At 40.9% G+C, this 20,995-nt stretch overlaps 1 protein-coding gene across 1 annotated transcript in view; it reads right to left on the bottom strand.

Moving 5' to 3' along the window:
* Positions 1-496: 496 nt before the first annotated feature.
* The window catches only part of agmo (alkylglycerol monooxygenase), a 69,960-nt gene continuing 49,461 nt past the window's right edge, over positions 497-20,995 (bottom strand). The window contains exon 13 of the mRNA XM_074683786.1: positions 497-1,112. Coding sequence (XP_074539887.1) covers positions 1,032-1,112 — 81 coding nt within the window. The 3' untranslated portion in view covers positions 497-1,031. The remainder of the gene's footprint in view (positions 1,113-20,995) is intronic.

A 20,995-nucleotide genomic window follows, 5' to 3' on the forward strand; every position in this document is an offset into this window, starting at 1 on the left:
AGTTTTTTGCAAACCGACTACTACAGACTGAATTTCAGCCAAAATACTAGGCACTACAAGTGAAGCAGGGGGTTTGGAAAACAGCCATGCAGGTTTATTCCTGTAAAAATCTACATTTTATTTGTTTAGGAAAATCCAGAAGACCCTGTTTTTAGTAAAGTGACACTTTCGTTTGTGCTGCTTTCTCCTGCTCTGACATTCTTTTTTCACAGTCCAGCTCCTGTGTCCACCATTACCACAAAGTCAACCACAGAAAGCCTTTTTCAAGATTGCTTATACAAAGCTCAAAGTGCTTTTTAACAAACATCTTGAATCGTCCCTTCTTGCAGAACACAGGAGCAACAGGGAGCTATAGTGGAGGCAAACAGCACCACCTGCTGTGAAGTTCGCCCTCCCACACAAGATCTGCTGCTTCAGAGATTTTCACAGCTCTTCACGTCCTCCTTTGTGCTTCACGCTGTCTGCTTTTTTAAGAAAATGAAGAACAAAGGGTGGTCGGGTTGTGTTTTATTGCAATCAGAGGAGGAAAACATTGTATGGTACAGCTCTGTGCAAGTTAACTCTACAATTATCATCTATGAGTGTGAGCACTATCTGCTTTAAGAGGTATGTGTTGCATAGTTAAGGCATTACACGGCGGCTCAGGTGATACACAAAAACAGGTTATTGATTCATATTACTGTAATTATCACAGTAGCACCTTTGTTCAAACAGCACCAGGGACATTCAAAAAGAGGCTACTAATGCAGTGAGACAACACCATCTACCTTTCCTACGTTACGCTCTGACATGAAGCTTCAGTCAAAAACAGACGATAAACAGGTAAAATTCAAGTAAAAAGTGAATCAGGCAAACACGTTTGTTGTGCTTCTCTAATAAAAAACTGCAGATGTTGATGAATGGCACTAACAGACGAGGTTAAATACACGGTTAAAGGTGATTACAATGTGTTAATGTGGAATTATTCTGACAATTATGACTTAAAATATGAAAAGTCCTCCTCTCATCAGTCTGTGTCGTCTGCTGTGGACTCAGTCGGCTTTTTTCTTGATGCTGAGCAGCTGAGAGAAGCTCTGCAGGGCCCAGTACAGCAGAGAGAGGGAGACAAAGGCCTGGAAAAGAAGGAGAGGGGGTCACATCAGAGGGCTCCTGTTGGTCTGTTTCCTTCAAAATAAAAGCGTTGGCAATTTCAAAGGACAACGTGAAGAGGATTGAGACTTTAATTATGCTTTTGTGATGGAAAAAAATGAGCATTCAGAGACACAAGATGAGACTTAAGTTATGAAATGGTGAAGAAAAAATAGCTCATAATGCAGGATCAGAAATGTTTGGGGCTGAAAATGTTGTCTGCAGGTCAAAATAGTCTGAAAACAAAAAGAAAAACATCCTGACATAGTTTCCTCATATCGGCCCCTAATGGAGAACATGTTCCTTGGTCAGAAGCAGAGTTTGCTGCTTCTAAAGGTTATTTACAAAGCGTCTTAAGCCTTCAGAAAGCTCCAAAGGTGAAAAACTGAGAGGAGGAGGACTTTGAAGAAGCCTAAAAGTGGACACCAACACTGGACTTTCCCAACACGCAAAACACTGTTTCTACCACCTGAGACAGCTGTTTATCTGCTGATCCACCCCCTAAACAGTCCGGTTAATGAGCAGATGAGATTCTATAACATTCATAAAGTTATTCATATCAATAACAACAACAACATCATATGACAATAACTTTGCTTAAGCTCTTAAATCTCTGCTCTCGCGTTGGATTGCAGCGCGTACCAGGGTGTCTAGTTCTTTATTTACCCATGTCATTTGTTGTTTTGGTCGTTCTAACAAATCAAACAGTCTCTTAAAAAAAAAGGATGCCAGTGATCACAAGAAGTGCTGAGAGCTGAGTCTGCGTCCACCATTATAATCAAACACACTGAGCAGTAACACGACAAGCATAGACAGTAAACGGATCAATAAGCAAATCAATATAATTGATGTGTGAATGAGGTATGTTCAAACATTTTGGCGCTGTGTCACTATTAATTTAATTTAATTTAGCAGAGTTTTATCCATTCATTATTGGAAGCACGTGTCAATTCTGAGAGCAGAGTTGCTGAGGGGACTGTGAGAAGTTTTGGTGTCAAGAGACACTTGAGGAACAGGTGTAGTTTGATTTAGGCTGTTGTACAAACCACGTACTACACTAGTTGTGCCTGCTATTTTGGCCGAAATTCAGTATGTTATATATTTTTTTGCTCTAATTTCCCCCCCCCCCCCCAATACATTCCACAGAAAAAACATTAGAAATCATGAAATTACTGTTTTCATAACTAGCTCCAAGAAATCCAAAAATTAAAAAAAAAAAGCTTCCAAGCAAGTGAGACTACCACTTGTTGTATTTTGATCTGAAAAAAATAAAAAAGCTGCATTTAACCTAACTACAAACAAAACTACAGTTCCCATTAACTAAAACATGCACAAGTCACTGTGCTGTCACGTGTTTGATGTAACATTTTCCCCAAATCTAAAAAAAACCATTAGCAGTGTCAGTAACTAACTTCATTAAAACCTTGTTTCTAACAACACAGAGGCTGTTTTCTAAACCGCCTACTACACTAGCAGTGCCAACTGTTTTGGCCAAAATTCAGGATATAGTAGGCAGTATGTGAAAACTTGCAAAATCTGCAGTATGACAAAATCCGGGGATGTACTACTGATCACATTTGAAATGATACGGTACCGATGTCCGGTACTTTTTTGTGTTTATGTGGTAAAAATTATCAATTTGTTTTATAAATATATATTTATTTTTCAATTCAACATAATTATTCTTTAATATATAACAGTCTGATGTTGTGTTCATGTCCAGCATGGAAAATTGTCAACTCTTCCACTCCCTCACAGATACAAGGATGCGTTTAGGTACCTAAACATGGTACCTTTTAGCCGCGTTTCCACTAAGCAGTCTGGTTCGGCTCAGTACAGTTCAGTACGGTTTGGCACAGTTTGGTACAGTAAAGCCTGATCCTGTTTGTGTTTCCACAGCAAACTGTGCCCTCTTGTGGTAGGTGGCGTATAAGTCGGATGCTGAAAGCCGCAGCTGTTAAACAATAGCATGAAGCCGTAGCAGAGTTTACCCCGCTGATAAATCCAACTAAAAAGAAAAATGCAACACAGTAAACAAAGAGCAACGATGGAAGACATGCAGCATTTCGTCCTCTCTGTGATTGGCATGTAGCTCTTTGATACAAAGAACAATCAAGCTTTGTTTCAGAGAAGTCTGTGTGCCACCAGGAGAAATGCAGCCGCTGTTGTGGGGTAAGTGATGATTCTTTTGACCAATCAACGGTCTGCAGTGTTGTAGCTCCACCTTCAGAGAGTGGATCGGTTCAGTCTGGCACCCATACGCAAGGGTCCCAAAAAATGGGACGGCTCGTCTCGGTTATTTGGGGATCTGTCCCGGGATGAGTCAGTGAAAACGCCACAAAATGCGCACCGTACCTAGACGAACCGAACCAGTCTGCTTGGTGGAAATACTTTTGATTTTATGTGAATCGGTACCCTGTACTTTTGACAGACCTAATTTCGATTCCCATCCCTACTACTGATCCAGGAAAATTACTCAGTATGCAACAGACCAGTCTACCTGGCATACTGTTTCCCACAATGCACGGTGCTAACGCCGTTTGTCTATGCAGGTGGCAGGTTTCAGTGAATTACTGCCATCTACTGGAATGAGGCCCCGTTTACACGGAGACTCCCGCAACGATTCTTCCTTTGCGTTTTCAAAAGCCACCCGCGTTTACATGAGGACGGCGTGAAAATGATCCGCGTTCATACGACTCCAGGAGGAGAAGTCTCCTCTTCTGTTCTTTCTTTTTCTGCCGTTTTGTTGTGTGAGACGGTCGGCAATCCAACCATAACGCGCATTACCGCCAACTACTGGCTCAACTGGAAATGTGGCTGAGCGCAGAGCCTTCACCTAAAACTGCGAGTGCGCATGCGGTGACGTCAACGTTTCACCCTGAGACGCTCCGCTCTGTGTTTACACGAAGCTGGATGGAGGAGCGGATTCAGATCTTTCCACTCTGGGGAGTGTTTTCAAAAGTTTGCGTTTTCACTGAAAACGCAACGTGGTCTCGTCTAAACGGAAGGCCAAAACGCAAAGAAATGTTTGCGGAATCGACCGTTTTCGGCGTCGTGCAAACGGGGCCTGAGTCAGCAATACAACTACAATACAACAACTCTAACGTTAGACAGTCTGTGAGATAGAAGTGGAGTGATGTGAAAGAAACACACGATCTTTTTACTTCCAGTTAGAGGCGTTTACTTCTGGATACGTACGTGGATTATATGGATGTGGTTTTTCCATCAGCTGTAAAAATAAAAATCCCTTCCAGATTTTTTTTTTTTTCTGTATTGAAAATCAAATGTAATGATTCTGCTGTGATATGTTAAGCAAAATAACTAAAATGGCAACATCTGCCCAAAGTTTGTGTTGTACATTTAAAATAAAGGTAAAATAAAATCCATCAGATGTAGCTCCATTTTCTCTGAAACTAAAAAACCAGAGTAGTATATGACAAAACAGACCCCTACATACTACAAAAAGCCTTAGAGACTGTATGACAGAAACTCCTGAAAGAAACAGTCAACAAACATTCATATGGTAAAAATACAGGAGAGAGGAAAAAGACATTTCATCATGTTTATGTTGTTTGAAACAGTAAAATGATATTTGTCTCCTGCTATAAGAAATAGACGAGCTGTTATCTTGTCCTCAGTGGAAATCAAGCCGAATCAAAATAACCCATGAAAAGTCAAAGACAAAAACACAAGAGCAGAGAAAGTGTGACAGATATCATTTACGAGCAGTGAGCAGAAAGACAAACAGTGGAAGTGAATTCTAATTGAAAGAAAACAGAGCGCCTGATGTGGAGAAGGAGCTCGGAGCTCTTCTCCCTCGGCGCTCTCAGGACGGAGTCAGGAGGTCAGCGTCACGGGGGACCAGAGGAGAGGAGAGGAGGAGAGGAGGAGGGGGTACTTCTACCAGAAACAGCCGGGCCTCCACCCCTCGCTGCGTTCTGGCTCATAAACTGCATCCTACATCGCAGCTCGAGCCAAAACCGGACCGCAGTCCATCACAGGCAGAACGGCCTGATGGGAAAAAAAGCAGCGTTTCCTCGCGGACACGGCAGCTGTTTTCCTCAGAGAGACACAAAAAGAGAGAATAACACAAAGCTCTCTCTGCGCTCCACCTCTCACTACCTGCTCTGGAGTCTGAGAGCTGAGTGACGGACCAAACAGAGGGAGCGAAGGAGCGAAGGAGTGAAGGCCGCCTTCTTTTTGTCCACCGACCCTGATCCTCTGAGCACAAACATTCCCCTGACACTGTTTGATGATTTCAAACTTCAGCCTCATGAATCTCACAGTCACAGTTTTATTCAAGTTAGAAACTCTGTTTGAGCTGAGACTTTGTTGTTAACTTCAGTATTTATAGTTCATGTTACTCAAAGATTTATGGAAGACGATTTCTGCCCAGGTAAAAAAACCTTGCTTAATGAAACAATAAACAGTAATGATACAAGATTAAAAATGTGGAGAAACTAGATACAAAGCCAAAAAAGGTAATAGAAAATTGAATGAGATACTAAAATTAAGTAATGAGATTTTTTTTTAAACTATACTTCTTCTACATATTTTTTTTCTTTTACCTATCTTTTATATATTTTATATACTTTAATATACTCTTTTATTACTGTGAAGCACTTTGTGACGTTTGTCTGTGAAAAGCGCTATATAAATAAAGTTTACTTACTTACTTACCTACTTACTTAATTACTTAGATAAGTAAAAAACAAGACTCAAAAAATTTGACATTTTGAAAAACTGTATACAAATTTTGAGATAAAAAGTTGATACTATGAGGTAGTAAGAAATTATAATTTACTGTTTTAAAATATGATAAAAAGATGAAAAAAATAAAATAAAAATAAAAAGCCAAAGAGTCAGAAACTTTTTTAATTATTTTTTTTCAATTTTCAAAATACAAAAGAAAGTTTTTAACTTCTTTTCTCTCTTTAAAAAAAAGTTTTTTTTCCCCCCTTTTTTTTCTTCAATTTTTTTTCTTTATAAATTTTTTAAACTTTTTCCCTTTAAAAAAGTTTTTGAGTTCTTTTCTTTAAAAGATTTTTTTTTCTTTATTAATTTTTTTTTTCATTTTTTTAATGTTTTTTGGGATTCTTTTTGCATTTATTTGATAGGGCCGGTAAAGGTAGAGAAGTAATATGGGAAGGGAGCAAAAAGTGGTAGAAGTTTTGTATCAGAGGGTTGAGACAGGGAATCAAACCAGCAACTGTTGCAGCAAGGATGACGGCCTTTAAAAAACAACAAAAAAAAAAAAATCATAGCATACCGTCAATCCACCAAACAAACTGTCGTAACCCAGCAAAAAAAAAAAAAAGGAATTTTACCTTAAAGCTCTGGACATCACTAATTAGTTAGTTTTTTGACAGTTTTATATAAAACAAAACTTAATTTGTTGTGACTTATTGGCGGTCAATTTATGCTCAAAGATGCATCAGATTCACAAAATTCACAGATGAAGCTTTGCTTGGTCTACAAAACCAGGATGACTTCAGAGCTTGTGAGGCCTCCATGGAAAACTACAGCTTCATTGATGATTTACAGATAAATAAAAATACATATCAAATTCTGCATCAAATAAAACTTTTTTTTGTGTGTGTTTTCAAATCATTGATGACTTTGGAGCAAGAAGGAACCAAACAGATGTTTGAATAGATGAACGACTAAAACAGGAAATAAACTGGAACAAATGAAACTGATGCAGGGATTATTCCCGCTTTTGATTAGTTTAACGAAACTAAAGACAAACAAACAAATACAAAGGAAATAACTTATGGGCAACAGAAAACTTTGTCCTTGGGGGATACTTTGAGATTTTGATGATTTTATGGTTAAACCAACAGAAATAATTAAGGTGTTTTCTCCCCTAACTTTTTGGTCTTTTACCTTTAAAGAAAGGACGGTACAAAAGGAGAGTAAGTGCAGCACGTTGATGAACTCACTCACAGCTTTAAAGGAAGAGGTGAGACGTGCAGACTCACTTGCTGAATTAATCTGTTTCCCAACCTGTTTTTTTACCCTGAACATTCATTTTCAACATCACCACTCAAATTCGAGACGCGGATTTCAAACTATCGCTAACGGCATCACGTCCTTCATGGAGACGGATTGAGATCGAGACGTTTGGCGCAACCTCACAAATCACATTTCCCTCAAACGGCCTGAAGCCTGACAGACGTTTCTATCAAAGCCGCATGTGGAGGCAGAAGACGGGCACCTACTTTCCCTCCACATGTATCCCACTTCTCTTCACTTTAATGGACTCTGAAGAAGTCCATGTGGGACAGATTACATCGAGGAAGGAAGCCGGTTTGATCGTCTACAAATAAGCACTACGGCCCGGCGGAGGCCGCTTCCAAAGTAGAGATCTCAGCGAATCAGATCACACTCACTTTGTTTTGGGTTGAAGGTGCTTTGTTAGGGGCAGTTTGAACATGTGGATCGAGATTTTCTTTTTTTTTTTTTTAAATCTCCAAAGACGAAATCATTAAACTGGTTCAGCTCTGACTAAATTGACGTGGAGATGTCCAGAAAAGCCACCAACATAAATTATCTGTACACAGCTTTGGCACAGCACAGTCAAGCTTAAAATAAAGTCACTCTCTGTGACATTAAACACCCCAGGGTGCACTGCGTTTCCCTGGTGACCGTGCTCCGGCTCTCAGCGGGTGAACGCGGCACAGCCGAGCTGCTCTCCTGCACAGCTGCACTCGTGACTGAAATGAAAACAGAGCAGAATGGCTGCTGTCAGGCCCGTGATGTACGACCTGTAATAGGATGTTTGCAGAGCGCCTGCTCCATATGGCAGCTGCAGCCCAGCAGAGCGGACCCGACCTTATCCGGAAAGAGTCCAGAGATTTTTAAAGCAGCAATGCTGGATGTTGGATTTTAAGAAAGTATAAAATATTTCATGCACGCCTCCTCTCGCAGAGATCCATCCCTGCCTCTTCATCACAAACAGCTTCACGTCTCCGTGCGCGGGCTGTTGGAGCAGACGCAGGAAGGATACGCTGAGCAGGTTAATGCCCCCCCAGAGAGCCCCCGAGTGGAGCCGGCTCTGTAGCCCAGCCATGAGAAACGCTGCCATCACACTCCCACGCACACACACTCATGAGCAGCGCGGCCAGACAAAACACATGTGAAACTGCTCCTCGCTGAACGTGTAGCAAAGACGCGGAGCGGTTTGATGCTGCGCAGATTTCAGATGATACAGTTGTTTGGAGGTTTTCACATCTGTTTTTTTTGGTCCTGATTTACCGTGTGCTGAAGAGGCCGCATGTAAGGTCAATAATGACTCAAACAGACTGTTGTGAATCATTGAAAACATCCTGGAGAATTGTTCCTGTCAGATCTGTTCAGTTCGCCTCACACCACAGCAGCTTTGTCAAACTTCACCCTCAATAAGAGACGACTTCACATCATCATGAGCAGTCTGCTGGGTGGCCTGACCCGATCCTGAAGTGGTCACACGTCGAGGTGGGGTGGAAGAGGCCAAACCTGACTCATTCACTATCCCATTGGTTAGGGATGCAGAGAGGCGGACAATTCCTGGTTAATTTCCAAAATCTCTTAAGAAACTTTCCATGAAAAGTTTAGCTTGGGAAATCTGGAAATATTCTGAATTGTTTTTATCAGAACTTCATGTTGTCCTCGCCTCTAATGATCTTGCGCTGTGGGCTTCCTGCACAGTGCATAAAGTGGGTGTGGCCTGCAGTCAACAAAGTGCAGCTATGTGGTTGAGAAATGGCATAGATATTTAGCTGAAATTGCATTAAATCTTTTTGTTTTAGCCCATATTATGCTACAATTAATACACCCTAACTTTATTCAAAGAGGCTATGAGGAGTTTCAAAGTGATCTTGAAAAAGTCCATCCATCCATCCATCTTCTTCCGCTTATCCGGGGTCGGGTTGCGGGGGCAGCAGCCTAAGTAGGGAAGCCCAGACTTCCCTCTCCCTTGCCACTTCATCTAGCTCTTCCGGGAGGATCCCAAGACGTTCCCAGGCCAGCCGAGAGATGTAGTCTCTCCAGTCTCTTGAAAAAGTCTCCCCTAGCTAAAGGCTAATTAGCCTTTAGCTAGGGCTGTATCACTCTATAAAACAGGAGCTAAACTGTTTGTGCTAATGTTGATTCCAAACCACAGTCAGCAGTTATTCTGCAGTGGTCTGTTCAAACTTGAGTCTATCAATAAAATGAGCGAGGTTACGTTAGCTCTGATTGGTAGATGACTGGCAGGTAGGGTTGCCAACTTTGAGGCCTGACTACCAATAGCAGAGTGGGGCACCAGTTGTGGTAATGTATTTGCTAAAGTTTCATGTTGATAAGTAAGACTAAGTATTTTCTTTAAGTTCCAGTGATTTGAGCGTTCCCACTCACGTCTGTGTTTTTGTATCCTTTGCTTTTCACTGGGGCACGGGGTGAAGTACCAGATGCAGCCACAGCCACGGACATGTATACTTCTGATTTCTTCTGACTTTCTCTCAACCATTTAATAATGAGCACTTATTCCACTCTTAAAATCAACCAATCAACTGTCGCTATTAGTAGGCGGAGATCAACTCATGTTGAATTCGGGCAGAATGGTGCTAGGTCCGTGATACACGCGCATTTTTGGAGGCTACAAGTCACGCAAGATGTTTATTGTTTAAATATATTTTGATGATGTGAAATCAGCATTTTCCAAACAAAAATGTATATCTAAAAAAAACAAAAAAAACAAATCAACTTTTTACATCAAAGGCTAGCTGACTCCTCCAGTGACCAGAGGCATCCTATCGTCGAAGGATATTCTCCCTTCCATCTATAAATGACCCTCCTCTCTGTGCTTCACCTCACTTTTCTTTTCTCTCTTCCATCCTCTTTGGTTTCATGTTCCTCTTTGTCAATTTCTTTCTTTTTCTTTGCCAGAAATGCATCCAGTGCATTCTGTTTTTATCTCTTGGTCATGTTTGCACTACTCTCTGTGACTTGTTTTCTGTGGAATGGGAATATTAATATTAATATGAGCCAAAAACAAAGCACACGTCACGTGACTCAAGGTCCTCCCCCGTGGATATTTACCACAATTTACAATTTACAAGCACGTTTCACAGAGAGGTTTCAAGTTTTTATGAGTTTATGTTTTATTCAGTTGGGCATATTTGGCAAAAAAAAAAAAAAGGAAAGAAAAAAAAAAAACTCAGAAAAAATAGGTGAGGTCCGGACCTCGCTGACCTCATACCTGGCTACAGCCATGATGGTGCTGTGTTCAAGGCAAACTGAAAATACAGGACAAATCGCATCCCATATTGATTCAAAACGAGACGCAATGCTTAAGTGTGAAATATGAGACGATTCCGTATTTTACAGGACAGATGACAACCCTACCAGCAAGACCTGAATTCTGGCCATGTCCTGCCAGCGCTCATGTTAGTACTGATGTTACACATTACCGACCTGTCTTACAGCACAGGCTGTCAGTAGTGCTATGTATGGACAGCTACTAAACCACTGAATGAACTGACATAGTAGCACCGGGGTGCTAGCACTACATAAGGCTGGCTGCTAACAAACAACAGCGCTACTTAACTGTTCTGATAAATACCTTACCACGTTCCGTTGTATCCGGTAAAAAGTTGTCTTGAACAAAGAAAGTTAGCTAAAAAATAAGCAGACGCCTGGTTAAAAGTTACATCTTTACGACAGTGTGCGTGACACTCCAGGCCAGAAGGTGGCACTGCAGTCCAATTAAAACAGATCCTCATTGTATCTTTGAAGCAAATTTTTGATTTGGACATCACACCAAAACTTATTTGTCACTGTCCCAACTATTACAAGAGTGGACAGAAAGGAGACAACAGGAGATTAAATGTTCAGCTAATGTCCGATAATTCTGGGATTGTAACTAAAGGGGACACGATCCTTCTCAGTGGACCAATCACAAGGTTTGAGGTTAACTATGTAGTTTCATTTTGGAGGAGGAGCTAAGGCCAAGAGACGCTTGTTATGGAGGTGAAAAAATGTAGATTCAGTAACAACTGAAGAAAATACTCAGTCCAACAAAGCCTGGAGCCAAACTACATTGGAGTGGAGATGGACCGGACATGGATCTGGTAGAAGTCCGGCATATAACAGAGTTTTGGCTTTAAAAGTCTCCTTCTACTGTCTGAAATGGTTCCCATCTCAGGAGTTGGTTTGTTGTGGCTTGTGTTTGGAGAGGAGTGAGTAACTGCTTGTTTTGAACTTCCAGTTAAAGTCCTCATAAAAGATAAACACCAACATGTAATTTAGAGAGACTGTTTTAAGAGATTTTAGGAGTTACAAACTAATTCTCCAGGAAGAGTTAACCCTGTATCAGACAACAGTATCCGAAATAAAAAGATGCATCTGTTTTTCTAAATCATGCTTTGTTTATAACCATATTCATTAAAGTACAAGTTCAAAGCCAGCTGCTCTTAAAAGCATCCTGTGTTTCTGAAAATCAGTGATCAAACTCACCAATCTGAAGCTGTAATCAGCTCAATGATGAGAAAAAATGCCTCCTCTCTTCCAGCCTGCTCTGAGGTGTTAGCATAACAAACACACTAATTGAAGATCTACTGCCCAGCTTCAGTTTATTTGACTTAGAGGAAGAAATGCAGAATCTGAAGTCAGATCAGATAGACTCTTAAAAGAACATAAACACGCCCAAACAAAAGCATTTAACCAGAAAAGGCTGAATGGAAAGTAGAAAGCTGGAGACAAAGGGATGCTGGGAAGTTTAACAACTGAATGAACTGCTAAGAGCTGCTGTGACGTGAGGAAAGGCGCTCCACATCCCTGCGTTTTGGCTTTGGTAGCAATACTCCTGCTGATCAATCAGGCAATCAAATGTCCGCAAGATCCCAGTCCAAATCCCCGTCCAGGAACTATCTGAACTCGGCCTGCTGATTACAAATTGATTCTCTGTCAGGGCGGACGCGTTTAGCCGTACAGTAGAAGAGAAGCTAATTGTGGATCAATACGAGTCGACGGCGGCTTCAGTCTAAAAGTAAAACCAAACTCATGACCCCTGCTGCTGACAGACGCTGGCAGCTCGAGGCTCATTTCAGGCGACGCAGTGAAGCTTGAACTGCGATAAAGAGAAGAGTTTTGTTTCACTGCAGTATCAGACGTGTGATTGTTAGCCAGGGAGCCAATGAGCACGGAGGACAGAGGGAGGGATTAATAAACTGAGAGGAGACTGATGACAGCTTTCACTCTCATAAAGATTACTGAGTCAGTATGAGAAGGCTGCGTTCAGGATCACTGAGAGATTTTACTGGAAGAACTCTTTGACTTATCTGTTTTTGAAGTTTGTGAAAGTTTTTCAGACCGAGCAGAACACATAGAGCTCGTTGTTTACGCAAGTTTAAGACACAACAACACAGGCAGCAGAGAAAAAAGGTGCCGAAAGTGAAAGTAATGGTTTCTTTCTTTAAGGAATTAAAAATTAATTTTGAATAAGTTGCTTTACTTAGCAGCCATGTCTTCACAGAAAAAAACGCCACTGTCACTTTGATTCTAAGAAACTCAACAACTCTTACAGCTGATGTCTTTAAAGGAATGATTTCATCGTGGTGTGAAAGCCACAAGACCAGATTAAAGCTTTGAAATGCAGCAGAAAATTAATCCAGAGTGCAATATCAGAAATATTTGGGGCTAAAAATGATGTTAGCAGGTCAAAATGTGACGTCATGACTAGTGCTGTCAGGTGATTAAAAAAATCTATCTGATTAATTAAATGATTTGTAATTAATTAATCGAATTAATCACATTTTTATCTCATATCTGCTTAAGGTCTCCAAACATAAATTCTGAATTCTAGGATATTACAAAATCGTAGAGCTGACTATCAAATAAATACACAAAGAAAAGAAGATTCGTAAATCCACTTTTTTTCAAATGGCCAATAGTGTTCAACCATTTTCTGTGGGTGAGAGCGGTCTGCTCTTTGGACGAGAGCTCAGCATGGATATGAGGAGAAGATGTGAGATGCCAGAGGCATAGCGAGACGCTGAAAGTCAGAAAAGTTCAGACAGCTCACGCTCCAACTGAGGATGTGTCATGGTAGTTCAGAGAGAAAGAGCAGCACCATTGTGAGAAAAGACGACAGAGATCATGGAGAGGATCAAAGGATGGAGCGCCCGAGATGGATTTGATCAGAAAAAGTGCATCTTGTCTGATTTTTGGATCAAAATCAGGAAGAGAACATGGAAGAAGAGAGTCCACTCTTCTTAGGTAGTTTTGGTGTTTACATAGTCAGAGAAAACAAGATTATTTGGGTCTTGAAATGGCTGGCAGACTTAATTATGCATCAATTTTTATAACTTTTATAATTTGCGGTGTAACTAATTTATCTTATTAACACATTAAAGTGACAGCCCTATTTATAAAATGTTACTTTTGTCTTTAAAAAGCCTGTAATAACCTTGCCCCTCTCTATTTGTCTGATTTAGTGTGTGTTAGGAACCCCACTTGGGTATTACAGTCCTCAAACCAGCTCATGCTGAAAGTCCCCAGAGCAAGCAGTTGCTTGGCCAGACTCTGGAACAAGCTGGCCCCTGAAATGTGCACCACAACTGATTTTGGGCTTTTTAAAGAGTCTGTGAGGAGTTTGAAAGTGATCTTGAAAAAGTCTCTCTTCTAGACATATGTCTGATCATAATCCACACTTTAAAATGAGATTATCAGCGCCAATATTACAGGTTACAGGTTATTATAAACTGCTATTTCTTAGCTTCTAATTCGGGTCATCCAGGACTGGATTGATATACGACACATCTAAGTCTCAATGACAACACCACGCTGGCTGATGAAGTTTAGTAGAGAGAAGAGATAAAACACAGAGATCTGTGTTTTTCTCTGCTGAAAACGATTTCTGTGATTAATTTTGTAGTGATGGTGGACACTGGAGCCTGTCAGACAGAAAAAGGACAGAAGAGCAGAAGAAAGAGAAACAAGAGAGTGATAGAGCACAAGCTAAATGCTAACACAGGGGCTAAGCTGTTTGTGCTAATGTTGATTCCAACCCACAGTCAGCAGTTATTCTGCAGTGGTCTGTTCAAACTTGAGAGTTTGTCAATAAAATGAAGAGTGAGGTTACGTTAGCTCTGATTGGTAGATGACTGGCAGGACAGAACCAGGACAAACGTTACACATTACAGACATGTCTTAGAGCACTGGGCTGCTAGCTGCTCTAAATATAAACAGCTACTAAACTACTTAGAAACTGACAGTGTTTACTTGTTGTCAAGTTAGCCTACAGATACATCAGGGCACTGGGCTTCCGATAGCACTACATATAGCCGGCTACTACAATGTTAGCTTGATGTCACGTTTCAAACCGTAGCGCTTCGTAACTGTACCTTACCTCGGCGTGTTGTATCCAGTAAAAAGTTGACTTGAACAAAGAAAAGACTGGCTTTTAACACACAGTAGTGGGGTGAGATATTTTGCCATTATAATTGTATTGTATTGTCTTTATATTGAATTTGAATTTTTCTGACGTTGTTGGTTTTAATGGAAAGCACTTTGGCCACCTTGTGTGTTGTAAAAGGCTCTACTAATTACAAATAAAGAGTAGTCAGAAAATATGACCATCAGTGACGACGTGCACTTCAGCCACAGAGACTCAGTGTTTGTGTTTCCTCTCCTCCAGAGCCGTTTTCGTCAGGTTCAATCAGGTTCACGTGTTGGCTTTGGATCTGGATCATAAACTGTGTGACTGTTGTGTTTCACTCATGAGTTAAAGCACAAATAGGAAGACAAATTCAAAAGCAAGTCAACGCCGGCCTCAGAAAACCAAGCCCTGAAAGCCAAACTAAATACTGCTGGAGATCCCCCAGAGGACCAATTTCTGCGAGATTTCCACAGCTTTACCTGGCAAGTGGTTTGACAACATAAACCAAGCGGTTACTCTTTGACGGGCTCGATCCCCTGCACATTGAGTGATAATATTTCACACTGCGTACGCTCGACCACCCCGCTGTTTACTCCAACGGAACAGTCCTGCCCGCCGCTTCTCTTTCAAATCCCTCCATTTTCTCCCTGGGAGGAGATTTCCTTTCCTTTCCACTCCTGCGAGCGCTCACATGATGTCATGCTCGCAGAGTTTCCACTGCTGCAAACAATCCCGTTAACCTCTGCGCTGCTTCTCGCTACCACACATTCCTGCTTCAGATAGAAAAAAGAGGCTGTTGACCTCCCACACCTGAGGGCCGGGGAGTGGAAACACCTCCCTCTGATAACGCCGACCTCTCGCTGCGAGAGCGGGAAACACGGGGCGGGATGGACCAAGCTTTCACAGAGGAGTCAAGTGATGTGTTAAAGCTAAATCCGCCCTGAGCCTTTGTGTTTGACGGGCTCTCCATAATATTGTTCTGACCTCCTCCAGCATTCGTCTCCCCCTCATAGAGCGGCACTTTGTGACTGGAAAAGGATGAAACGATGGAAAATCAAACAGGGTGTGAGAACTATTTAAAAGCTTTTTAATATCTTGGATTGAGCTGGATTATGCAGATTTGAGTCTGCTTCTCCAGTGTCAAACTTGCATGAGTCAATAAACCACTTCTTGAACTCATTTATCTAAAGGACACACAGCATGTCATCCGTATAGGAAACAAAAGAAAAACAGACAAAGTTAACCCTTTGACCTCAGAAAGAAACAAGTCTCTTACTACAGTAGTTTTGAGATCAAGAGAAACTCACAGAACACAAAATCAGACAAAGTTTTTTGACGTCACAAGAGTAGGGGCCCATAAGTCTCCAGTCCCTCTTAGATTTTACGCCAAACAGACACTCACACACTTCCTTGAGCCATCAGTTCACCTAGAGAGCGCCCTGTTGATGATGGCTGCCTGTTGCAGCAGCTCTCTCTTCTTTGACTGTTTCTTGACATTATTTGGTCACTCTTTTGTAATCTTTGTATTTGGAGTGGATCATTACTCTGTATGGCTCATTTGTTGGTCATGGACACCAAAGTGGTTTTGTCTTCAGCGATATTTTTACTACTTTTTCTCCTGTGTTTGTCTGGAGATCCTACATGTAACCATGGCTGCATTGTTTACATGTGAAATCAGCTGTTAGCAGCCTGTAGCATGTCAATGCTAACTGGTGCTAGGCCGGATGTTTCCCCACAAGGTGAGGAGAAGGAGGTGAAGAGGACGTGCTGGTTCTCAGGTGTGAGCTAAGAAGTGACGACATGAACCTGTGCTTCCATCCATCGTTATTGGGAACGTAAGATCTATCTCCAATAAGATGGATGAGCTAGCCATGCTAACCCAGCAACAGCGGGAATACCAGAAGGCAGAGTAGCATCATGCTATTCACAGACAGGAGACAGAGACTGAACAGACTGCTGAAGAAGCTCAGTCCTGGACCCTGTGGAGGTGGAGGCTGGCTGAACTGGACAATGATGGACAAGCTGTCAGCATCTATTTTCTTATGGAGCTTTTTGCACTTTCTATACACTTTCTTACTTTTGTTTTCTTAACTGACTCCTCCTTAATTTCCCCTCTTTTCTATTCTATTCTAAATCACAGAGGGAAAGTCTAGCGGGAGAGGAAGTCATGCACGGAAACTACTTAAAAACACCCATAAACTTTCAAAATAAAACAAACTGTGTCAAAACCAGAGTATATTTGGCTTGACTACAACAACAAATGGACATCATGAGTGGAGCCAGACCAGGAGTCAACAGGTTTAAGGTTTACAGACTTTTTTTTTTTATTCAGAAAAGTTAAAACAAATGTAACACGGGAATAAAGGATTTTTTTTAATGTATTTTTATTTTAACTCTATAATCTAAAAAACTGATTCTGAAGACCTGAATACACTTTTTTCTCTCAGTCGTAGACAACAGGTGTATTTTTATGCTCCCTGCCCTGTAATAACTCTGCAGTAACTGCAGTTCAAAGTTGATTTAAGAGAAAAACACTTTCGTTCCTCTGACATGTACACGTTTCTGCTCAGCAGCATGTTTCCACGAGCCTCCGGGCAAACTGTCTGAAAACATGTGTTACATCATTACAGCACAAACACTGAGACCCTCCCTCCTCTCAGACTGCCACACACTCAGCACACAGAGGAGCATGTGTGAGTGGACACACACACACACACACACACACACGCACAGACTGTAACAAACACCAGCAGACATTAAAACCCAATCAGGTTCAACAAGCCTGTAATAAAAAAGCAGTTAAACTGTTGTGACATTCTGCCCCTGAGGTCACAGTGGTACTGATTCTACTTCCTGTTCGTGAGGAAACTGCACTAACTGAGGATTGGATAAAACAAAGTGATATAATTTGTTGGATGCCAAACTTCTGAATTTGCCATTTGAGTCTAATTTAAGTAGAAATGCCATTACAGGAGTCAAGCTCCCACAGATTGGCTGCTTTTTTCTGATTTGGAGAAAAATAAGAGAGGAGGAGAGAAAAAGTTTGTGCCACCACAAAAACCTGAAATCAGGACAGATGTGAAGTAATATAACGATCGTTTCTGTCCAAATGTGGTGACTATTGCTACAAAAAACTGAAACTCATGAAATGAAACGGGTTACTAAACCAGTGTGTGATGTTAAAGCTTCACGTTCACTTCTTGAATACAGGTTTTTGTAAGAGATTTCCTAAAAGCAACCAGCAACTTGTTTGGTTTTAATGCAACTTTAAGCCATAGACGTTATGGAAATGTATCCTCTACAATTCTCTGTGCTTTCTTCCTTGTCATTTCCGAAGGGCAACATCCGGTTTTAGAAGACTGGAGGCTATTGGCTTCATTTCACTGCATCAGGAACAGATGAGTAACGCCGGAGAGACTATGTACAATTTTTTTTACAGTCTATCGTCCTTTTTGCACAGCTCCAGTTGCACCTTGTATCTTCTGTTTCTCATAATAATTATTATTATTATGTTTTTCAGTTAATATTCTCAATCTTTTATTTTTACAATAATAATAATGATGATGATGATAATAATAATAATAATGATAAAAATAATAATAATAATAATAATAATAATTTTTATTATTATTATCATTATTATTATTATTATTATAATTATTATTATTGTTATTATTATTATTATTATTATTATTATTATTATTATTATTATTATTATATGTATTTTTGTAAATGTGCTTATTTTTTCATCTTAACTTTTTCTGTATTCTATTGGCATTTTTATTATTTTCTTGTTAATTGTTAGCACCAACACAGCAAGACAAATTCCTTGTATATTCAAATGTACTTGGCAATAAAACTTGATTCTGACTCTGATTTTAGTTAATTGCTGAGACAGACAATTTTAAGGATTTTTAAGTTAAAGCAGTTCAAGCAAAAATACTACTTAATAGCCACTGCTGATTATTCACTGATTAATCAAATGGTTCCGGCCCCCATGCAGAAAAAAAGGAGGTAAAGGTCTTTAAAAAATTAAAATGACTGTGAAAAGTTATTGTAGACAAGTTAGATATGATAAATTTATCATTGAAATCTAAGTACATACATTTTTTATTCATCACGTTTCGCATTGTTTACATGTGAAATCAGCTGTTAGCTGGGATCTCAATGCTAACTGGTGCAAGGCCGGATGGTTCCCACAAGGTGAGGAGAAGGAGGTGAGGACAACGTGCTGGTTCTCAGGTGTAAGCTAAGAAGTGATGACATGGACCTGTCCTTCCATCCATCGTTATTGGGAACGTAAGATCTATCTCCAATAAGATGGACGAGCTAGCTGTGCTAACCCAGCAACAGAGGGAATACCAGAAGGCAGAGTAGCATCATGGTATTCACAGACATGTGAATAATATTCTATTCTATTCTGTTCTATTCTGTTCTATTCAACAGACAAATCCAGAAACAGGTTTTGTGTTTATTTATTTCAAGATATTAAGAAACAAAAATGAGGTCTGAATTACTAGTAGCAAGTAAAGATATCTGCCAGTGGGGTAAGAAAAATGTGTCTTGATACAACAAACTTTTCTCTTACAAACTTTTCTCTCTTGCAGATTTTTTTTTTTTTACTTTTCACAAGAAATCTAGGCCTCATTTTTGCCTTTAAATAACTTGAAATCAGATATTATTCTGGACCCGTCAGGTGAATGTGGCTCATATTAAGTCTAAAAAGTCACTTTTTACCGAAAGCAAGACAAAAACACTTTGTAAGATTAAGGTTTTTTTTGTGATAAAGCTCAAAGAATCAACAACGAAACACGAGCAATCACATCATGTGCGTGCGTGAGGTTGAACCCAAGTTCACAGCCTCTCTCCACACAAACAGATGCTTATACTGGCTTACAGCAAACACACGTAACACCCCACACATAACGTCTTCATGAGAGCGACACAGACTCTGGTTTGGGCCAGCGAGTGGGCGGCTGGGAGCGAAAGAGGCAGCCCTGGTTTACGGGTCAAGCCTGCAGCTTTACAAGGGAAATCTCCAGAGCTGCTATAAATACCGCTGTGAGCTTTAAGGGTGCCGTATATCACACCACTGGGTTTGAAGGACCACAAACCAACCCAGTTTTTGTAGTTTTTTTTCTGCAGTCCCTCCCTTTACTTTTTTCTGAGCCTGAATACAATTAAATGTGAGTTCCCCCTCCTCCATTTCAAGTGACGCTTAATTGACTGGCACCACTTCAAAACCCGCCTCCCGTCTGAGACAAAGAGCTGGCCGTTCACCTCATGCGTCACACTCGTATATCATTAAAGCAGCTTAAAGTTTGAGGGTGGTTTTCTTTTTCCTGCCTCTTCTTTCATTCTGAGCAAAGGGTTCGAACATGTCAAGAGTCTTTTCAAGTAGATTTGAGGTTTTTCAACGAGCCCCACCTGCAAGCGAGACGTTTATTCAGCTCAACCTGATGTACTGCGACTTAAAATGAGGCCTAATGACTCGTTGTAGGAAGCGACACAGGCGTGGAGCACGTGCAGCGTAAATCAAGATCTCTTCGCTCCAGAGCTGATTGGATCTGCGCTCGGTTTGAGACGCAGCTTTAAGCAAACCATAAGTCATTCACTTTTATTTAGTTTGTGAGAGAAAGAAAAGGCTGGGAAAGCCTGGAGTCGTCTCTCGAACACCTGAGCGCAGCAGATGTGGAGTCGCAGCGTAATAAAAAAGCTGCGATTCAGCGCTCACGTGCAAATCTCATCAGCCAGCTCTAGTTAGCAGCAGACGGCGCTAATTGGTTCCAGAAGTGTTGCTCTGGTTCACACCGGCTGGGACGGCGAGCAGCGAGGGCGAGTAATGAGAGGTCAGCCGCCATCTACAGTCGGGCTGCCAGAGCCAGAAAGAAACGCCAATTTTTTGGTCAATTGGGCGACGCATCTGGACTCGTAGATCACAGGCCTGCAGGGCTGGACTTAGCACCCAGCTCATACACAAACCAGACCACACAACACACACAGTCACTGCCAAACAGGCTCCACACACACTCACACACACACACACACACCAGGGACGCATGATTGAGTCGTATGAAGATCTGAATGAAAACGCTTCATTTACACTTTTAACTGGACGATTATTTCAGGATTGAGGGAGTTTTATTTCCTCTCCTCTGGCAGCACATCACTGAAATGTTCCCTCATTTCTCTTCCTGTTTTCACTTCATGTCTGATTAACTTTGTCTCTCAGATTTTTCTCCAGAATCTTTTTATGCTTAAAAAAATGTCATGTTTTCCTAGAAAGAAAAAAATAAAAAGGGAGATTGGAGCCGTAAGCTGCAGCTCAGTTTTAAGCAGATTAAACTTCTGTTTTTCAGGTGTAGTCGAGTGTTTTGTTGCTTTGTGCTAATCATCTTAAAAGCTCTGAATCTGGAGCTCCAGGATTTGGATCCGTAAGCTGGATAATTCTCGCATATGTGAAGAAAA

The sequence above is a fragment of the Halichoeres trimaculatus genome, unplaced genomic scaffold (assembly GCF_033239565.1).
Source record: "Halichoeres trimaculatus isolate MK-OKI-2021-1 unplaced genomic scaffold, fHalTri1.1 fHalTri1_scaffold_12, whole genome shotgun sequence".
NCBI lineage: Eukaryota > Metazoa > Chordata > Actinopteri > Labriformes > Labridae > Halichoeres > Halichoeres trimaculatus.